Source organism: Myodes glareolus, chromosome 2 (genome assembly GCF_982192425.1).
Source record: "Myodes glareolus chromosome 2, mMyoGla1.1, whole genome shotgun sequence".
Taxonomy (NCBI): domain Eukaryota; kingdom Metazoa; phylum Chordata; class Mammalia; order Rodentia; family Cricetidae; genus Myodes; species Myodes glareolus.
Window position 1 is genome coordinate 96,096,773 of NC_142027.1, and position 13,436 is coordinate 96,110,208.

Here is a 13,436-nt window from a genome sequence, read left to right on the forward strand (position 1 = left end):
TTCCTTCTTCCTTTCTTTTTTTGTTGGTTCTGGTTTGTTTGCTTATTTGTTTGTTTTCTAAAGAGAGAGAGAAAGAAGGTGTGGAGTTGGGTGGGTGGGGATATCGGGAGGATCTAGGAGGATCATGGGAAGGGTAAACTATGATTAGAACATTTGGTATGAAAAAAATGTTTTTAATAAAAAGAATATATGAAGAACTAACTCCTGTAGGCTGAAAAGAAAGAAAAAGCAGAGAAGAATGCCTCCATTGTACAACCTTGGATACAACTTTATGCTTTCCTTGAGGATAGATACTGGTCCTACTGCCAGGGGTCACACAAACAGACTAGGCTACACAACTGTCGCCCACATACAGAGGGCCTAGTTCAGTTCCATGTGGGATCCCCAGTTGTCAGTCCAGAGCCCGTAAGCTCCTGCAAGTTCGGGTCAACTGTCTCTGTGGGTTTCCCCATCATGATTTTGACACCCCCAGTCCCTCCCACACCTTGCTCGAATAATCCCTTCTCCCTTTCTTTGACTGGACTCCAATAGCTAGCTTCTCCTGGTGTTTGGCTGTGGATCTCTGTGTCTGCTTGCATCAGTTACTGGATGAAGGTTCATGATGATTAGGGTGATTACAGGGCGAGGTCAGTTTAGGTGCCTTTTCCACTATTGCTAGGGTCCTAGTTGGAGTCATCCTTGTGGTTTCCTGGGAATTTCCCTAGCATCAGGTTTCTCCCTAGTCCTATAATGGCTCCCTCTATCAAGATATCTCTTTCTTTTTTGAAGCCCAGTCTATATGGTGGGATGCCTTGCTCAGCCTTGATGCAGGGGAGGCGGCCTTGGTCCTGCCTCAAGTGAAAGTGCCAGGCTTTGCATATCCCCCATAGGAGGCCTTACCCTTCCAGAGAAGTGAATGGGGTGGGTTAGGGGGAGGGGAGGGAGGGGAGGAGAAGGAAGGAGGAACTGTGGCTTTATGTAAAATGAAAAAAATAAAAAACAAAAAAAAAATATGCTTTCTTAAATCACCTTTGGAAGGATTTCTAGATAGAAAAAATGACAGTCTTTCTACTTTTAATTCTTGAAACCATGTTTTATTGTTGTTGCTGCTGTTTAGTTTAGGTTCTGTTGTTATTGTTGTTGTGTGTGTGTGTGTGTGTGTGCGTGTGCGCACACGCGCGCATGCACGAACACGCACTATTACAGATGCCAGGGCCATGTGCACACTTGTAGAGGTCTGAGAACAACTTTCAAGAGTTGGTTCTACCTGAAATCAGGTCATCAGCCCTGGCAGCAGAGTCCCTTTATCCCCTGAGCCCTTCCTCCAATCCACACTTGATTCCAACAGCTAAAACTAGGCTGAGTAAACAAAGAGCAGGTGCTCCATAGACCCTGTATCCCACTATTCCCCTCTCAGGCCTGTGATTCTCTGGCCACTCCATATTATATACTAATTTCTCAAGTTTTAGAACTAGAAACTGAAGATGAGGGAGTGTAGGGTAAAAGGTCCAGCCAAAGAAGCACACCCTGACCCTGAAACTAGAGCCAAAGAAATACACTCTGCCTTTGAACAACTCAGCACCAAAACCAACCACTCCCTGAACATGAAACCAACCAATGCCTGAACACTAAATCCAGTCGATTTCTGAGCTTGTCCAAGATCACGGTTTGAAATCCAACCAATTTCCATCCTGAAAATCTTAACCCTGGACAACTTGACCCTGGATAAATCCTGTACCTGCTCAGTTGGGACCTGCCTTTTTCTACTCTGGCAGAAGCAGCCACTCTCCTGAATTCTTCCCTCCCAATAAATCCTTTGAATGAGGTTGTGATGAGACCTTTCTTTGCTGGAACAGAGCAGAGCCTAGAACTGAAAACTTTCCTCAAAGCTGGAGCAGAACAAAGCAGTACCATACCACGTTTGCGGGGAAAACCTTCTCCTATCCAGAACAGAGTTGTTACACTCCTGGGAACCTGCGCAGAACTGTAACAACTTGGCTGGGGAAACCCTCCCCTGCCGGAGCAGAGCTGTTACACTGGGGAACCTTTCCCTGGAGCAGAGCTGTAAGCTACTAGGCTTATGATGACTTTGTAGTATTCCTTGGTTCCCGACTGCCAGGATCCCTTTCCATCTGAGCTGTAACACTTACAGAGAGAACATGCAATATTTGTCTTTCTTGGTCTGGGTTACCTCACTCAACATAATCTTGTCTAGTTCCATCCATTTACTTGCAGTTTTCATGATTTCATTTTTCTTTATAGCTGAATAGTATTCCATAGTATATATGTACCACATTTTCATTATCCATGCATTGGTTGAAGGACATTTAGGCTGCCTCCATTTCCTAGCTATTGTGGAAAAGGCATGAATGAACATTGTTTAGTAATTTTCTGTAGATTGGGATGTGGGGTCCGTTGAACATATACCAAGGAGTGGTATAGCTGGATCATATTTATTTTTAGTATTTTGATGATTCTCCATATTAACTTCTAGAATGGTTGCACCAGTTTGCAATCCCATTACCAGTGACAGAGGGTTCCCCTTTCCCATATCCCTTCTAGCATTTGTTGTTCATTGTTTTGTTGATTTTTGCCATTCAGACTAGCAAAATATAAGATCAAATCTCAGCGTTATCTTAACTTGTACTTCCCTACTTGATAAGATAATGAACACTTTGACACTTAGCCATTTTATTTCTTCCTAGATTGTGGGGAGCTCACCCCCAATGGATGCATCTGCATTACAGTTCCTGCACCTATAGCTCAGAGAACATATGAAAGGGGGAGTAAAAAGATTGTGAAAGCCAGAACATAAGAAAGTCTGCTGTGACATTGCCTCACCTAGAAATGACTACAGAAATAACACCTGACCGATGATCATAGCAATAGACATACTCGTTCAGAAGGAGGAAAATCTCCTGAGGTCTCACTCCTACACAAAGAACTACAGGCGATGAATGACTCCTGAGTCAGAGAGACTTAGTCATTCCCAGGGATGAGTACCCCAGTTGATTATCCAATACCAACTGGTCAACCCTGAAACCACATATACACAAACAGCAAAAACAGACTCAGGAAGTTGTGTGTGTGTGTGTGTGTGTGTGTGTGTGTGTGTGTGTGTGTGTATGCATGAACTGATAATAATTAAAGAAAAAGAGGCTAATCTAAATATCTAAATTGAGAATCAGTTTTTAATTGAATTAAGGGTAAAAAATTTACTAGTCACAGCTGATGGGAACAAAGTTAAATGTGACTATCCGTTACCATGTTGACAAAGCTATACCATAAAACCAAAAGAGACAAAGAAATGCTCTACACAGTCATAGCATTACATTATATCAAGAGTCACCACCTTTGGACTACCAGATATTCTATCTTAAGTAAAATACTTTAAGGCAATTAGCCTGTTCGTAAAGTAACCTGGGTCATTTATCTAAAGTCAACTATAAGATCAAAATGGGCACCCAAAATATATGGTATAGTTCTTATTTTCCTGTGGACTATTGTTCTAACTTCACTTCTGTTGCTGTGATAAAGACCATAATTAAAAACAATTAATGGAAGGAAAAGGTTTGTTTAAGCTTACAGGTTACAGTCTATCACTGAGTTAAGCAAAAACTGTGTAAGAGCACTGTTTTCTGCCTCACAGACAGGCTTATGCTTACCTAACTATTTTATACTTTCCACAGAATGATTCCCATGGTGGTTTAAATGAGAATGCCTACCGCCATATGCTCATATGTTTGAGTACATGGTTCCCAACTGGTGGAACTGTTTTGGAAGGATTAGAAGGTATGACCTTGTTGGAGGAGGTGTGTAACATGAGGGGCCGGCTTGTTGGGGTTTCTGTCCCACCTGGTACCCCACAACCGGCAAGTCCCAAAGAAAATCACAGAGTCAATATTGGGTTATAAACTGATTGGCCCATTAGCTCAGTCTTCTTATTAACTAATTCTTACATCTTATGGTAACCCATAACTCTTGTCTGTGTTAGCCATGTGGCTCAGTACCTGTTTCAGCTGTCAGCTCACATGTTGCTTTTTCGGTGATCTGGGCAGGAATAGTGGAGGGAGCTTCCTGCTTCCAAGAATTCTTCTATTCTCATTGCATCACCTCTACTTCCTATCTGGTTTTCCCACCTATGCTTCCTGCCTGGCCAATCAGCGTTTATTTAAAACATGATTGACAGATTACAGACAATTCTCCCGCACCAGAGGTGTATATGTTGGGGTGGGCTTTGAGGTTTCAAAAGCCAATGCCATTCCACAGTCAACTTTCTCTGCCTTATGGTTACAAATCATATGTGAGCTCTCAGTTACTGATCCAGCACTATGCCTGCCTGCCTGTTGTCATGGTCTGACATGACGGTCATGGACTCACCTTCGAAAACTGTAAGCCCCCAATGAACTCTTTCTTCTGTAAGCTGTTTTGGTCATGGTGGGTTTTTATGACAATAGAATAGTAATTAAAGCAGAAATTGGTACCGACATATAGTAATACTCTCTGAAGAGCCTTACATGCTCTCTTATGACTACCATGATGGTAAGGTTGTTCATTACTAGTAGCATATGTAAAGGTTGAAGCTAAGTGATCAGGAAGCTGATATTAAATGATTATACTTTGTTGTTCTATAATCAAAATTCATTCTTAAATACAAAAAGGCAGGTTTAACTAATCAAAAGTTCCTAATTTAAAAAATAAAATAAAAATCTAGAAGAGGTTCTGCTGGTGAGATGGCTAAGTGAGTGAAAGCCTTGTTGTCAAGCTGGTGACCTGAGTTCAATCTCTGGGGCCTACATGGCAGGAGGAGAGAATCAACTCCAGAACGTTGTCCCCTAAACTCCACTCGTGTACCCCACACACACACACACACACACACAAACACACTAAATTAATATAATTTTTCTGAAGAACCACAATGCATTTCTTATCGAACTGCGAACAAAATCCTGAAAACAAGCAACAAATTAGATAACCACCTAGAAAACATGGTAAAATGTTACGTTTAACACATGACCACTATGCCCAAAGAACATAGATAAGAACTTAATTTTACTTTACTTTTTTCACTAACACAAAGCTAGTTAAAAAGGAGTTGGGAGAAATACATCTCAAGATCAAGTAGATGTGACACATATTACATAATCCCGTGACTTCTATGCTGTGTGTACTGCAACATCTCCAAGATTAAAAAAAAAAAAAGCATTAAAGAAAAACAGTGATTCCTTTGTGAGTCTCCACCAACTCCAGACCCAAGCTCTTCCAGGGATATCATGGCCATCATAATTGACAGGACCCCATCTGGAGTCTCTAGGGTAACCCTGAACCAGCTACTGCTGCCTATGCTGGCCTGCCCTCTCAGCCCATCTCTACTCCCTTGGGACACACCACCACATGTGAAACTGACCCATATTTCTGCCAATGCTGATTCCCATAGAACCAGACCCCAAGACCTACTTAAGACACCTCCAGATAATCCATTTCCCCCACCACTAGAATAACACCCACCTCATTAACTGTGCTTATCTGGGAGTCTGAACCCTCAAAACCTAGTGTGGCCCCTGAGACTGAAAAACAAACATTATTATTCTGGTCCACATCCTGACAAGACTGTGGTAACAGCGACCAAACAACTAAACACATGCAACAGTGTTGAGACCAGCAATTGACACAAGGAACTACTACAAACATTGTAACTCCAAGGGTTTATATCTCAAACACATGATATTTCCTGAACAAAATCATAGAAGAAAACTTCCCAAATCTAAAGAAAGATAACAACAGACATGCTAAAGTATATGAGGGACGTTCACAAGGACTCAACCCTATACAAAGAATTACAGGCAACTAAGCAACACGAGGATCAGAAGAAATATTATTTCTCATGGAAGAGCACACCAACTGGTTACCCAGCAGAAAATAGTCAGGTCTGAAAACATATATACAAATAACATTATACAGACTGAACAGGGCAAGCTTACTTTTTTTTGAAATATATATGAATATGCATATCTGTATGCAACAATAACTAATGAGAAAAGAGACCATGAATTTGAAAGAGAGCAAGGAGGGTTATATGGGGGAGCTAGAGAGAGGAAAGGGAGCACATGCCTGGTGCTGCAAATCTAGCCAAGAACCCAAAGATGGAGATATGAGAACATACTACTACCATGTTCTTAAATGAATATAGTGCTCATCTATCTTCTGAATACTTGTCTTTAAACCCATAAATCATTGCAACTCTCATCCCCTCATCAGGGTGACTTCTTTTTGAAGATTCAACTAGAGAGATTCACAACTGATCAAAATGCAGAGGGTAAGTGGTCATGGAATACCCAGCCCCATGAGAGACATCTGTAACACAACTCTTACACCTAAGGCTCAGGTAACACGACAGAGGAGCAGATGACTGCTACAAGACAGCGTCTTCTGGACAGGACAGGGATGTTGGGTTCATGAACCCTCAACAAGACCTGCAAAGGCCACAGCAGTTAGCATGCCAACAGGGATGGAGAAAGTTTCTCAAAGCCCACCCTAGATTAGAAACTGCAGGATTTTGATGGGTGTGAAGGAAGGAGAGCCAGTTGTCTTCAAGGACTAGTTCCCAATTCTAAATAGTCAATCCTAAACAAATGCTAATGTACATTAATTGGACTCAGTAGACTATACTATATATTAATATTCATATTCATAGTCATTAATATGCAATTATATACTATTAATATATAAATTTATATAATATAATATGCAGTCATATATTGTACATTTTAATATATGGTAACTATTATATCCATATTTAATATAATATTTATAATTAATAAAAAATAAAATTTATTGCATTATATAACTATATGAAACTATATAATTATATAATACATATAATTATATATTATAGTATAATATATTTACATATTAGATATGTTTATATATTATTATTTTGATGTTATATTAATATTGCATATTAAATTATGCTAAAATTAATAAATATTATTATAATTATGTGTATTATATTATTAAGTAATATAAATATTTTGTGTAAAAATTATGTAGTATTAGATATTATAAGTTATATAATATCTAATAATAATGTAATCATTATAATATAATTAAGATAAATGTAATTAATGATGATAAGAATTAATGTATATGTGCTAATATATACAATATATTAATATATAATTATAAAATAGGGCATGAATTTGGGAAGAGGTGAGGGTGAGGACCTAAGAGGACTTGGAGAAAGGAGAGGGAGGGACAGAAATGATGCAATACTGGGTAGTCATGTATCAAATTCTCAATCCCAATAAAACCCACTGAGAAAACAAAAATAGAAAATAACATGACATAAAAAGAAAAGGAGGATGTGCTGGATAGTTTTATGTCAATTAAAGTCATTAGAGAGGAAGGAATCTCAAATAAAAAAAATGCCTGCATAATACCAGGATGTAGGCAGGGCTGTAGAGCATTTTCCTAATTAGTGATTGATGGCGAAGGGCCACATCAATTGTGGGTGGTGCCACCCTGGGCTGGTGCTCCTGAGTGCAGTAAGATGGGCTGAGCAAGTCGTGAGGAGTAAGGCAGTAAGCAACACTCTTCCATGGCCTCTGTACCAGCTCCTGCCTCCAGGTTCCTGCCCTGCTTGAGTTTCTATCCTGACTTCCTTTGATAATGAACTGTGATGTAAAGGCATAAACTGAATAAACCCTTTCCTCCCCAAGTTGCTTTGGTCATGGTGTTTCATTACAGCAATAGTAACCCTAATGAAGACAGAGGACTAGGAAAAGGAAAAGAATTAGCAGGAGGCAGAACAGAGTGGGTAATGGGGTTTGGGGGAGCAGGGTGAGTGTTCAAAATACATAGTGTGTGTGTGTGTGTGTGTGTGTGTGTGTGTGTGTGTGTAAGAAAATGTCATAATGAAGCCTATTATTACATATTATTAACATATGTGAGTTAAAAAAGAAAAAGTACTGCCTACTTTCCCAATGAGTACTAAATAACAGGCTTAAGTAAACCCATTAGGAAACCAAACTCTAGAGGTTTTGTTGCTACTGCATAACTATAATTTTGCTACTGTTATGAATCATAATGTAAATATCTGGTATGCAATAAATCTTGTATGGGACCACTGTGAAAGGGTAGTTTGACCCCAAAACAGGTTGTAACCCAGAGGTTAAGAACTATTGTTCTAAGATGGGCATGGTGACACATGCCTTTAATCCCAGCACTTGGGAGGCACAGACCGGTGGATCTCTATGAGTTCAAAGCCAGTCTGGTCTACAGAGTGAGTTCCAGGACAGCCAGGGCTACACAGAGAAACCCTGTCTCAAAAATCTTGAAAATCAAACCAAAAAGGAAGGAAGGAAGGAAGGAAGGAAGGAAGGAAGGAAGGAAGGAAGGAAGGAAGGAAGGAAGGAAGGAAAGAAAGAAGAAGGAAAGAAAGAAGAAAGAAAAGCAAAGAACTGCTTGCTGCTCTACAAATTATGCAATGAATTTTCATATATTAATTTTAAATCCTTCTAAGGAAGACAATAATATTCTTTCTTAATTTTCTTATATACTATTTTCTGTCTCTACTGATACTGCTAGTTTTATGGGTTGTCAACAGTATTCTCAGAAAGCAGATAGTAACATGAACTTGGCAGTCAGAATGAAACCCAGGTTGTGGTGCTACCATTCACATAACTAGCTACCGAAGCCTTTGAGAACAGTCTCTTTCCTCCACACCACCCCTTTCCTTCATTTTTTTCTTGTAAGACTAATATGTATAAACATGTGGGTATGTGATCTAAATAGCAGGACTAACATTCAAAACCTGACTTCTCATCATGTACTCAACCACCCTAAAACTGGATCAACTATTTATTAAAACTGGATTTATGTAATAAATTTGGAGTTATCCTATTTTCAAATATGTTCCATTACCTGTATTGTGTCTTGCAATATACCCAAGTGCCCAGGCTGCGCCCTCCTTGACTCCAGGGTCAAAGTCCTCCAAGCATATCACCAGTGTGTCCAGAGCTCCACAGTCGACTATGGCCTGGGCCAGCTGCGGAGAATGTTTACCAACTGCTCTCAGCACAAAGGCAGCTGCTTTCTTGTAGAAACGCTATCAGGCAAGACAGCAGAAAAGATTGAAAACAGCTTTAGAATTATATTAAAGAAAACTCAAAAGATATGGAATACAAAAGACAAAACTTAAACTGAAAAATCATTTTGATGCTTCGAAATTCCCCCATTGCTCTTCTTTGGTAAACTGAAAATAAAATATGTTTATAATTACATTTTCAAATATCTTACACTTATGTGTGATTTGAAAATTGTGAAAAATCAAATATAAACATGATTCTTTTCATAATTTCACAAAGTTATGAGATTTCATGATACTGAAGATATTATTTAGCTCATGCAAACACTTAGATTGTTCAAATATGTCACTGTCTGTTGGAGACCAAGGAAATATACAACATATAGCAATTGATAATTCAGATGTCAACCCATCAGATGACAGACTCTGATGAAGGGTAATCCTGTCCTGGCAAGGCCTGTAGGACCATCGACTCTGAAAACTGTCACTTACATTTGCTAGTCAGTTTGGTGTCTCCCCAATGCCTACATTGTAGTGTGTAATCTCATGTGATATGCATACGTAATCTCGTAATTACATCTCAATCTTATGGTCACATGTATCTGTGGGTGGTCAGAAAGACGACTTTTATTTATTTATGTAATGTTGATAAAAAGAAAGTATACTTGGGCAGGCATCATAACTGGATCTATTTGTCCCATGAGACTGTAGACACTGAAAAGCCTGCCTTGTTCCTTTTGCTCAGACTAACTGCACACAATTAGCTCACTTTCACCTCAGAGAAAGTTCAAATTCAACTAAAGGATTTTTGCAAATAGATCATGAGTTTAAAACTTTACAGTTATGCACAAGGTCAGAATCATAGGTGTCCAATCAAGGTTGCTACACAAAGCCAATTATTTGTTTGCCAGTCTGCTGACAACAGACCTATGTCTCAAAGTTTGTCACAGGAAACTGTGTCCTCCTCGCTGTCTGGTCACAGTCTTACTCCTGAAACCTTGAAATCCTTGTGTTGCCATGGTAAATGGCTCAGCTCCTTATTTGCTTACCCTCGCAATGTGCTTTTGACCAATGAGAGGTAATTCTTGTAATTTTTATTATCACTCTAAGCCTCCTATAGGAGAGAAAAGTTTGGAGGCTAAAGAGAGAAGAAGCTAGGAGGAATTAGAATTAGAGCAGGAAATTAGAATAGAGGCAGAAGAATAAAGACTTGTTCAGAACAGCGCACATGTGAGTTCATTCACCCTCAGTTACCCTAAGAATAAATAAGTTTCTTTCACTTGCTGGAGCATCCAATCTGAACCCTGAAGAGGACCTTGGAGCTGAACCCCAAAAGGCTGTCAATAACTGTGCTTTTCTGTCAGCTAATTCATTCTTTTACTTGTCTTCAGTCTATAATCATGGCAGGACTTTCATGACCTCTATTAATGTTTTTTGTATCCCAAGCTATCCTGAAATAACAGTGTTTCAGGATGTCCTGAGCAGTCACCACATAAACATAAATATAAAATAGTCATATATTTCCATTTTCTTCTGGTAAGCTAAACAGTACGATATAAGTTATTTGACCCTTCTAGAAAAGTGTTTTCTGGACACAGCAATGCAGCTGCACATATGAACTTATGAGTGTGAAGGTCATTGTGCCCACAGACCTCCAGGGAAAACAGAAATATTAAGCACACGTGATTGTCCTCTCAAAGGAAAGGACATACAACCTTATTTCCACCCAGAAGGCTGGGAGTTGGAGGTGATTAACAGCCTGGTGATCTGCGTTATATGGAGGATCAGGCCATGTCAAGCACCTATGACCAGGACTGTAGGTGGCAAATAGCTTAAATAACATCGATGCTATCTATCCTACGACTGATATCCTTCCCGTGCCATATCCTTCCCCAGGCCCTTAAGCTAAATATATGTAGCCTATCTCTAGAACACACCTTGGAAGAAATGGCACACACTTAGAGTTGAGTTTCAAGGTAAGCATGTCTCCTTGCAAACCGGAGATTGTATTACATAAGGAAACTTTTTTCCCAAATTATACTGTGTTTAAATATGCTGTCAATAAAACCCCTGGCATCTGACGCTTCGTGAGATCTACTCTGACTAAGTTGTACTGGACAGTTTCCATTCTCACCTCTTTAAGGTTCATTTCCCTGCCTGCCATGATGCCTGTAGGGACTCCTGCAACTGGCCCCCAGTGTGAGGCATACAACCCCAGGGGAAGGTAAGAAAAGGTTTCTTTGAATAGGTATAGAGATGCAGAAAACTTGAGCCTCTCACTGAAAAGGGTTTGAGACCTTAGTGAGAGAGTGGGATCAGCTCGGATTCTCCTCAGTCCTTTCCAACAGAGCATTCTGTACAATTGTTGGAACGTTTGTTAATATACACAAAAACAAAGTAATTTGGAGCTGTAGATCTGCAACTTTATATACATAGGTTCTAATGTAAAGAGAGCCCATAAAAGGGAAGACAAAATTTTAGTCAGTTATTTTTATAAACTGGAGAAAGGAAAAATATTTTTTCTGGACACGTCTTGGCAGTGGACTTGGAAGCCACCAATGGACTTCCAGGCCAGACACACACTTTTGGGGCTCGCCCTCCTGCATAATCTAATTGGAACCCAAAGCTCTGTGGTTACTTGCTGCCTGTCAGCCTTTTCCACACCAGGCAGAGTGGCAACACCTGAATTCCTAGACACAGCGGGCAGGGCTCCACCACCTTCAGCATGAGCTAAGCCTGGCTCCCCAAAGTTTAGCATCTTGTTTGTTTCTTTGACTTTTGTTTGTTTATTTTTGCTTGCTTTCCTCATATTGGCAACAACTCAATATACATTGATCAATGGTCTCTTGATGGAGAAAAATATTCAAACAAGCCCAATAAAACAACTGCACGTAGGACACAGAGCACTTACGCCAATGCTGGTTCAATTTCCTGGGGTATCGGTCATTCAGTATAGGGAAGGCATTCTCTCCTGCTCTTCTAATCGATGCTTAAATGAGACCTTGACTTTCATGGTAAATAAACTAAAGGAGAACATTTTTCAATTTCAGGCTATGTCAGATTGCATATGCTCTTACCTTCCTATCACCACTAAGAATTTTGACATTGCTTTCTTAAGACTCTTGGTTAAATTCTATAAGAAATGTAACACCTGAAGCAGAATGAGTTATCAGTCCATTAAATAAAGTTGTTGCTTAAACAGTAACTCACAGAAATAATCTTTCCTTATCAATTATAAAAATTTATGCATGTTATAATTCCCCACATGTACCTATCCCTAATTATAATAGAGATAAAAATGGGAGGAAAGCTTCATGCGCTCCTTCGGCTATGTTTCTTTGCTGTAAAAGGGAAGAGACTAAATTAAAAGTAAATATATCCAATCTTATTAAAACATGAAAATAATACTGACCTGCTGGCACTGCCATCTATAGAAAAGAGCAGCAGGAAGACCTGCCTAAGAGGGAAGCCAGGAACAGCTGTGGCTGTTAGTGGTCAAGGCAGCTCTTGGGAAACTTAGTCCTCCTGAGCCCTCTGCTTTTAGACACCTTCCTTTTAGACTAAGGAGACCACAGCAGTTCTCTGAGATATTTTAAATTAAGATAACTTTTATATGACAACAAATTTCCAAGGTTTAAAAATATAATGAAACAAAACTCAGGATAATAAAAACTGACTTGGAGATGTGTGTCTAATCACTCACGTCTTTGCTAACAGTGTTCAAACCCAGGTTCTAAATTTTTAAATTAAAAACAACATATGTTTGATAAATAAGGCACATTTAAAAAATAAGTTCTGTAAATTTCTAAGGTCTATTCTCACTATCAGAAACTGACCTAAAAATATAGGTCTAGCCCCTTTGTCTTTGCAACTGTATTTTTTTATGCTAAAGGATCTTCAATTTAATGTTTTAAGGTTCAAACTTAACAGCAATAAAACTATAAAATCCTAGTCTTATAAAATCTAACTTTTTGTAAATTGTTATAAATAATTTAGCTGTACGAGTTAACGGTCAGTCACCTTACAAATGATCAAATTCCTTATAATGTGCTCAGAACTATGGCTGTGGTCATGCCAAATACAAACATAATTCATTTACAAATACAAGCTTTATTTAGCCTTCTTATATGCTGTCTAAATTAAACCTAAAGCAAGTAACTAAAAACAAGTAAAGTTCATTTGAAATCAGGTACACTTAATAGATGGCTGCCTGGTCAAATTAAGCATCCATCCACTGATTGATGTAGGAGGGTCTTTTTTCTATGTGTTGCTTTCATTGGTTAAATAAAGAGACTGCCTTGGCCTTTTGATAGGACAATAGCTTAGATAGGTGGAGTAGACAGAACAGAATGCTGGGAGAAAGAAAGCAGAG

At 39.1% G+C, this 13,436-nt stretch overlaps 1 protein-coding gene across 3 annotated transcripts in view; it reads right to left on the reverse strand.

Annotated features, from left to right (window-relative positions):
• The window catches only part of LOC125411936 (sperm-associated antigen 6), a 74,311-nt gene that overhangs the window by 28,522 nt on the left and 32,353 nt on the right, over positions 1-13,436 (reverse strand). For 2 of the 3 annotated variants that reach the window (XM_048452424.3, XM_048452423.3), the window contains exon 4: positions 8,902-9,085. The exons of the other annotated variant lie outside the window; for it this stretch is intronic. In XM_048452424.3, the coding sequence (XP_048308381.1) occupies positions 8,902-9,085 (184 nt within the window). The remainder of the gene's footprint in view (positions 1-8,901; positions 9,086-13,436) is intronic. 3 annotated transcript variants of the gene reach the window in all.